Source organism: Lactuca virosa, chromosome 5 (genome assembly GCF_052849685.1).
Source record: "Lactuca virosa cultivar CGN04683 chromosome 5, Lactuca_virosa_CGN04683_v6, whole genome shotgun sequence".
Classification (NCBI taxonomy): Eukaryota; Viridiplantae; Streptophyta; class Magnoliopsida; order Asterales; family Asteraceae; genus Lactuca; species Lactuca virosa.
This window is the reverse complement of record NC_136430.1, coordinates 167,842,682-167,852,004: the sequence shown is the minus strand read 5'-3', so window position 1 is coordinate 167,852,004 and position 9,323 is coordinate 167,842,682. Positions and strand designations below refer to the sequence as shown.

Genomic DNA, 9,323 nt, shown 5'->3' with positions numbered 1-9,323 from the left:
TGCTAGCATATTGAAGGAAATCATTCTAGAGGATATTTCCATAGTTCGCAACGTTTCCAGTAAAGATGCTCCACACGATGTCAATGTGTGGCTTGCCCATGTTACCCGTACCACCATTTCCTTCCAGACAACCATCTAATAACATAGTGGAAAACGTATTGCCAAAAAGCCGGTAATTTGCCATTCTTGAATTCAGCTACCCCCTTCAGTTTGGATTGGTACCCCATCTGGTTCAGAGTAGGAAAGATGTCATTGTTGATGGGAGTGTAAAACATAGTGGATGGTGAAACTCAAAGATTGATGGCTTCCAAAAACTTTTCTTTGGTTAGAACAACCAAAGAATCATCGATCAGTCGGAGATGAACTTCTTGCAGTTTGTCTAAAGGCCAAAATGTAGAAAAGGCACATTTGAACAAGATCGTTTGGGGTACTACTTCAGTGAAGAAGTCAAAAGCACCAAATAATGGATGAGTTGGAAGGTATTTGATCATGAGCTTGATGGATTCATCGTAGCTTTCATGATCATCAAAGATTCCCCTGTAGTTGCTTGGAAGGAGTGATGTTCTTAATGGTTGAACCTGAACCAATAGGTTTTGCAGAGCAGGAGGTCGTGGATCGTTTCTTTGGTGCACCGGATTTCACCATTGTTATGAAAAGATTTGAAGAACTTGCACGAAAGGGTCTTTGCAAGAAGATGAAGAAGAAGAAGATCGCCTTGAGAGTTTTAGAAAGCTTAAAATTTCTTGGGGAAGAATAAAGGTTTTTATACTTCGGGATTTCAGAAAAGATTAACATTCATTTAATGACAGCTGGTAAAAAAAAACCTTTGGGTTTTTATCATTTTCAGTTTTAAATTAGATCAAAAACATTTCCGGGAAAATAGGGAGCATTTAATGCAGTTGCAGACCTGTGATGATGCCCCGGACAATCGTGGGGTGAAAATGGTTTCATCTGTTGAATAAAGTGGGGGAGTGGAACGAATGTGACCCCAACGGTTGCTTGATAATGGGACTGGTTGAGTAAAAAAAGATTTTCAAAAAAGATTTATTTTAAGGAAAATCAAATTGTTTATCCTTTAACCAAAAATAGACGTGGTTAAAAAAGTCTTTTGAAAAACAACTGTTTTTCATGTGCGACAAATTAAATAAAAAAGAATAGAACATTTTTCTTTTATTTCAGAAACATTAAATAGCATTTCTTCTCAATATACCCTAATTCTCATTAGTGAGAGGTAGGAGTGGGGTAGGTTGGGTGGTGGACCTATTTAATTTTAAATGTTAAAATTAAAAATTAATTAAAAATATTTAAATTTACAAATGTTAAAGATAATTTAGTTATGTTTAATAAAGTCATTTCGTGACAAAAGTAAACTAACAACAATGGTTTGAATCTAAATTTAAAACTCTACTAGGACAAAAACAAACATTAAGGACGTCCAGTATCCAAATTGAAAACTGGGGACGTGATTGGCACGTACGTCCAGTATCCAAATTGAAAACTGGGGACGTGATTGGCACGTACGGACGCAAGTATTTTGTAGACTAGGTTAAAACCCGTGGAACCCACAGGAGATAATTTTAAATACAATTACGAAATTGATTATATGATAAAGTAATATATCATTAATTAAGAAAAACTTACGAATTGTAATATTGTATTTTTTTAATAACTTCGTAATTTGTAAATATTTAATTATACATGTAAATCCGCCTATTTTATAAAAGTAATGAGTTTGTATAATGCAACATAATATCACTCAGAAGACAAGCGCGTGGGTTATAAAAAAAGTTTTATTGTTATTAAACCATTTGCATGATTCTTATTGAACATATACGGGTTGTAAAATCAACCACAAGGGAGCGCGTAGGAAAAAAAAGTTTGTTGGCTAAAACGTCACTTTTCTCATTGTAACTTATCACCCCCAATAAATCTTGAACTCCACTGTCTCTATCTTTTTTCTTTCATTATAACATCTCTCTTCCATTTCTTTCTTTTTAATATTGATTTTAGAAAAAGAAGAATTTCTTTTATAAAATGACACCATATATTTGTGGATTACTGGTAAATTAAAGATCATCAACTTTTGCACGTAATTTACCAGTAATCAATATATTAAATTACTATATCTCTAGATTATTGTTAAATCTATATGAGAAAAACCAAGATTTTTTTAATAATTCATTAATCTCTTAAAATGTTAGTATAAAGATGCATGTATACGTAACCTAGGGGTAGTCCACGGTGGCACCGGCAACCCCTAACTTTTCCGGCCGCAGTGGAAAATTTTTCGAAAATTTTCGAAAATTTTATTTTTTATAATATTGTGCAACCCCTAACTCTCCCGTGCAACCCCTACTATAAAATCTTGCGTCCGCCCCTGTACGTATGTGGATATGTAATTGCATGAACTAACATCTATAATAATATCTAGATACTCCCTAATTTCAAACCTGCTTTCAGAATTATCTGAGAAGGAATATACATTATCACTTCAATATGATATGATTTGAACGAAAAAGAACATTCCTTGTTATCCAAGGAAAAGAAAAAAGAACAAAAGGTTTTCTGTATATAGAGTTATAACATATAGAGTTATAGACATATCATGGGTTGTATTTTTTAAACAAAAAGGTAATGTAATCACTTTTTTAAATATAAATGTATAATAGGCTGTGCTTTTATAAAATTTACCCTTAATTATTTATTTATTAGTACTTTTACGTTTTATTGGTTTATAGAAAAATTATAATTTTGTATACTTATAAAAAAGAATAGAACATTTTTCTTTTGTTTCAGAAACATTAAATAGCATTTCTTCTCAATATACCCTAATTATCATTAGTGAGACGTAGGAGTGGGGTAGATTGGGTGGTGGACACATTTAATTTTAAATGTTAAAATTAAAAATTAATTAAAAATATTTAAATTTACAAATGTTAAAGATAATTTAGTTATGTTTAATGCAGTCATTTCGTGACAAAAGTAAACTAACGGCAACGGTTTGTATCTAAATTTAAAACTCTACTATGACAAAAACAAACATTAAGTATCCAAATTGAAAACTGGGGACGTGATAGGCACGTACCGACGCAAGTATTTTGTATTTTTGTAGATTACTCTTGATATAATAAATGGATATATATCAGAATTACGTTTCTACCCTTAACTACAATAATTAAAACTGCTGATAAATCAGAGTCTCATCAATACCATCACAATTCCCAACTTTTACGATAACCAATAACTGAAGTCTACACATTTTTTTCTTCACTCTTCATGACCACGCATAAACTACAAATTTTCTCACATTTAAATGTTTGTTACACAACATATTTATCATGACGTGAACAATTTTGGTGTCAAGAGAACTACCCCCTTGCGAGCTTCTTGGAAAGTACGTAAACGGAAAGCCAAACGAGCAGTAGTAGTGTTATGGAGGATACAAGTGATAGAACAATAGAGCCTGCAAGGTGGGAGCAAAAGGAACCAAACTTATCACAGACCTTGTTCCAATTGGTATGAGAGTTCCCTTTGAGTCCAATGTATGCTACTCCTCCTGCCCCTCCTGTTGCTGCAGCCACGATACCTAATAACAGCTGCACGGTACCCATTGGTTATATGATAGTTTACTTGTTTTGATATGATATACTCTTACATGTTTCTTGAAATTATATTATAATTTATATCATGATGTTTGCATGAAGCATATAAGGATCCATGTTAATGAAAGAACTTACAGCATCAAGTATCACAAAATGAAACTGCAGCTTTGTCCAGCTTCCTCCCGGCTTCATCAGTGCAAACACCGATAACACACCAGTAATGATGCTGTACAAGCATGCTACTGAGAGCGCTGCTATGGCGTATCTGCATCATAACCACACGTTGAGTTAACAACGAATGATAAACTTATAACTCTTTGTTTAAAAACCATACTAGTACAAGTTCGGTTGAAGTAAGTTCCTTACATGAAAGCTGGGGACTGAGTGAATTTTGCTTCCAATGGTATTGCGAAGCCCGGAAAAAGTGAAATCAGTTTGGTTTGTTTAGAAGCGGCCATAATAATGACTGCCACAATAGCTGTTGCAAACAGGAACATCCTTAACGCCACATCAAGAGCTGGACCCCAAGAACCCTTGTATTGTTGTGGTAGTTGTGAAGACTTCAGAGGTTTCTCTATGGTGGCATGTGGAGGAGTTGTGGTGTCATGTGACGCCATGGCTGCCGGAATGTGAAGTGGCAAATATAAGTGTGTGTTTCTGACAAAGTGTGTATTGGAGTTCGGCACATAATGTGGATTTATACAAGATCAGAATAATTGATTTGGCACCATATTCGTAGGAAATTTACACACGACTTCTGTATCGACTTCTGTCAATTGTCATTCTTGAATCGGGTCCAAAAATGTCTACTTCGACACTAACTCTATTCGGAATTTTGTTGATGCATGTGATAACTTGACTCTAATCCTCAACCTATTTCAGTCTATTATATCCTTTAAAATCCAACAATTCCATATATACTTTTTTTAATTGCAGATTTTTATTTAGTACTAGCAGAAAGCGATCATTAATTGTTAGAGTCGTATCTCCAATGGGATAGGACAAGAGTTGTATCGGATGAAGTGGAGTTGTAGGGACATTGTATGGATAGGAGAATGATGATGTAAACCGTGGATATGTATGATAATACAATGGTTGTTTAGAAATTAATTTTATTTTTCTTTTTTTGGTGATAAATATATAAAGAATATGATAAATTTCTGATGAGGTGGAATGATAGCAAGGTTGTATGAGTTGGAGATGCTTACAAACAAACCTAAAATAAAGACGAAATACCCGATGGCTAAATACTAATGGTGCGTATAGTTGCAGAAAAATGGGCCGTTTTCCGGAAAAAAATTTAAAGAAAAATGAAAATTTTGAAAACGCGTTTTCATCTATTTTTCTAAATTTTTCACGGAAAATGAAAATTTTTCGTTTTCTAAAATTACAAATAAGTTGAAACTTTTTGGAAAACCAATAATTATTGTGTGAATCAATTTCTTACACTTTGATGATTTCTCCATAGATTTTGCTTTAGCTAGAAGTTCACCTATACTTGTAACTTGGGTATAATCTATTTGACACCAACAAAAAGACTTTTTCCCATATCTCACCTGAAAAAGAACACGCCCCAAGTGGTCTCCCGTTTCCTCATATTCAGCACATCTCACACACAAAGTGGAATTAACACCCACCCCCTTTCTTACCAACGCCATTTTTGATAGAATTATGTTTAGCACAGCTTTTCAACAAAAGAAATTTACCTTAAGGGGTATCCAATTATTCGATTAGTGCGTCTAGATGTCTTGAATAAAACATTTTGCCCTCTATCAAACTTCTTAAGGAATTGACGAAGAATTTTCCGGACGGATCCCCCAACCATTGCCAATTGTCCTCATTGGTGTTGATGTTGGTTCTATTGATTTCTTGACAACATTCGTTTATTCATGTAATTCTTCTAGGGTTCTCGGCAAAATCTTCGAATTCCAATAACAAGAAATTGTAGACTCCATCTTTATAAATCTATCTACCAATTGTTGGGGTTGAAACACACTTTTATTCAGAACTAGAACAAAAGGAGGAGCTTACTAACTCAATTACAAGAAAAGAAAATCAACCCTCTATTACAAATACTCTCTCTGTCACTCTCTGTTTTTATGGTGTTTTACAACTGAGGTTAGAGCCTCTATTTATACTTAAACAAGCCTACAATTACTACTGCTACCATTTATTGTGTTCATTATGTGAATATACGAAGTTGCCATTTGAGTTCTTATTGTCAACATAGATGGAGGTGCAGCTACTGATGTTAGGTTTACACCCAAGTCAAGTTTACACTCACATTCTCCCCCTTAAATTGGACTTGGATCGAGATTCTTCACTCCGATTATGTTTCGCATTTCACCATGTTTCACGTATGCTAAGGCCTTTGTAAAGATGTCCGCCCGTTGATCCTTCGAGTTGACATATTCCACTATAATTTGCCCACGTTCAACAATTTCTTGTATAAAGTGATAACGAATGTCAATGTGTTTGCTTCGACCATGAAACACAGGATTTTTCATCAATGCGATTGCTGACTTGTTATCGACATATAAGGTGATAGGCATGATATGATGTCCCGTGAGCTCCTTCACGAGATTAGCAAGCCAAATGGCTTGACATGCTGCTGTTGTAGCTGCCATTAACTTGGCTTCACACGTGGACAAAGCAACAGTCTTTTGCTTTTGGGATTGCCAAGTTATCGCATTCCTTCCCAGATAGAAAATCATTCCACTTGTGCTCTTGCTATCAACAGGGTCACCTCCAAGATCACTATCAGTAAAACCAACCAAATCTTCAAGTTCACGACATCTTCCATAGTTGAGTCCATAATCAACGGTTCCTTTTACGTATCGTAAGATGTGTTTCACAACTTGGATATGCAAAGTGGTTGGTTCCTCCATGAAACGACTTGCAATTCCAACCGAAAATGACAGGTCTGGTCGAGTGTGAGTCAAGTACCTCAAAAAACCTACCACTCGCCTATATTCAATTGGATCAACTTTTTCACCATCTTCATCCTTCTTGACCTTTAACTTAGGTTCCATTGGTGACGTTGTCGGATTGCAATCCAGCAACCCAAATTGCTCTAAAATCTTCTTTGTGTAAGCCGTTTGTCGCAAAGATATTCCCCACTTCTTTTGTGAAACTTCGATTCCAAGGTAGTAAGAAAGTAATCCCACGTCACTCATTTCAAATTCTTTCTTCATTTGTTCTTTGAATTCGACAACGTCGTTAGTGTTCAACCCAGTAATGATCAAGTTATCAACATAGACACCAACAATAAGAATTTTGTCTTTTGAGTTCCTTTTGTAAACAGCTGGGTCTTGTGAACTTTTTGTAAAACCAAGCCTTTTTAAGCTTTTATCCAAACGAATGTTCCAAGCTCGAGGAACTTGTCGTAGACCATAAGAGCTTTATAAAGCTTTAACACCTTGTGACTGTTTTCTCTATCAACATATCCTTCTGGTTGGGTGACATAAACCTCCTCTTTGAGATCTCCATTGAGAAAAGCCGACTTGACATCGAGATGGTGAACAGCCCACCCATGTTGAGCTGCTAAGGCAAGAATGAGCCTTACGGTGTCAAGTCGTGCTACCGGTGCAAAACTTCATCAAAGTCGACTCCTTCCTTTTGTACAAATCCTTTTGCTACAATTCGAGCTTTATGCTTCACCACTTTTCCCAAGTTGTCTTTCTTCACTTTAAACACCCATTTCAAACTGATTGCTTTGTGTCCGGGTGGCAAATCGGTAAGTTGCCATGTCTTGTTCTTCTCGATTGCATCCAACTCTGTTTGCATAGCCTCCTGCCATGCTTTAGAGGTTACCGCCTCATTAAAATTCAAGGGTTGATCCGCTGCAATCATCAACAATTCTCCGGGTTCAAGGAACAAATTTTCGGTTTCAGAATAAATATCGGTTTGTGACATCCCCATTTTCACGGCCAGAAAAGACCGATTTTGTTTATGCTTTATAAGCTTGAGTGGGTCAGGTTGGGAAACCTGGTGAGTACATAGGATTTTCAACCCACAATAATATAATTATTATGTTTAAACATCAAACAATCAACTCAATTACCCATCCCCATTATCTTCTTTACTCTTAAGGATCTACCCTAAGAATCAACTATTCCTCGTTCATTCATTCCTAAGGATCATCCTAAGGAATCGGCACGAAGTCCATCGTCACCGGGGTTTAGGCACTAAGTTTGCATAGTCGCCAGGATTTATACAATAGGCACTAAGTCCGCATAGTCGCCAAGGTTTAGGCACTAAGTCTGCATAGTCGCCATGGTTTATACAACAGGCACTAAGTCCAAATAGTCGCCAGGGTTTTGGCACCAAGTCTGCATGATCGCCAAGGTTTAGGCACCAAGTCTGCATGATCGCCAGGGTTTAGAGTAAACCGGGTGAACACATCGTTCACAACACCTACAGGTTGCGAGTCTGCTAGCGTTCCACTAGACTGTCTAGAATAGTCCATGGTTGTCATCCATACTCTGCTAGATGACGGGGACATCATTTGGGAAAAAGGCTTCTCACATCGTCCACCTCTCACCCTTACCTCATGGTCAAACTCATCATCCAACTCATATGTCATCTACCCATGTTTTACCCAACATATTATGTAGATATAAATACATATACAGTTTAAATCATATAAAACTTGTATAAAATCGTTCCTCCAGCATAGACAGCAAGTATACAGATAATATGCACACATAACACGTAATTTATATAAAATACTTCATATCTATGTGTAAGATGAAAGTAACTATGCACTCACTTGAAAAGGTGGTGATTCCGAACACAGACAACGTTTCGCTTCTTAAAAAAATAATTTTCTTCGACGAAACCTAGTATTATTACCACTAGAGTTTAGTCTATTATTCGCCGAGACTAATTAATAGTCTAGCTATTATTACTATTATATAAGCGTTAAACAATACTTATATAACTCATAATAATAGCCCAAGTACTTATTATAAGTTCCTAATAACGTTACTATAATTAAATAAAAGCTATATTAAAAATAGCGTAGGCGTAGCTCACCTACAGCGGGTTTTATAGAAAACTGGGCTTTGCTTGGAGCGGCGTTCCCGAGCCGATAAACTCTTCTTCTCGGAGCCGTCGAGCACTCCGGGGCTTCCGCCTCTTGCTAGGGAGGTTCCCTAGGCTTTTCGGGGGGGGGGGGGGGTTCGGGGCTAGAGAGAGGTTCTAGAGAGAGAGTAAAGAGAAGAAAGAATGGGAAATGTGTGAAGAAAATGAGGGTGGGAGAGGTTCTATTTATAGGGTGAAAAATGGCTGAACTTGGTGCCACATGTCACCATCTAGTGGCAAGACTTGGGGAGAAAGCAATGGCCAAGATTGTGCCACATCACCCATTTTCGCACAGCACACTTCCGACTTCTAAAATCCGTAACTTTCACATACGACCTCCGTTTTTGACGTTCTTTATATACACGCGTAGCTAAAAATAAGATCTACAACTGTGTCCTTCTCAGCTAACATCAGAAGAGTTTCCCATGCTTCTTTAACTGTGTCCTTCTCAGCTAACATCAGAAGTATGTCCTCTAGAATTGCTTGATAAATAGCCGCAAGAGCCATCCGATCTTTACATTCGTCCGTTTCTGCATTTTTAATTACATCCCATACTCCTTGTGCTTGTAAATTCACTCATATTTTTATGGCCCACACCGCATAGTTCATCTTCGTGAGCATTGGATAGTGTAACGT

At 36.6% G+C, this 9,323-nt stretch overlaps 1 protein-coding gene across 1 annotated transcript; it reads right to left on the bottom strand.

The window, feature by feature from the left end:
- Positions 1–3,125: 3,125 nt before the first annotated feature.
- LOC145111526 (CASP-like protein 1) lies at positions 3,126–4,298 on the bottom strand. Its single transcript, XM_079047792.1, has 3 exons — positions 3,969–4,298; positions 3,738–3,867; positions 3,126–3,596 (listed from the first exon to the last, which is right to left on the bottom strand). Exons 1-3 carry the CDS (start codon positions 4,217–4,219, stop codon positions 3,369–3,371), a joined length of 609 nt encoding a protein of 202 aa, XP_078903918.1. The 5' UTR covers positions 4,220–4,298; the 3' UTR covers positions 3,126–3,368.
- Positions 4,299–9,323: the final 5,025 nt, after the last annotated feature.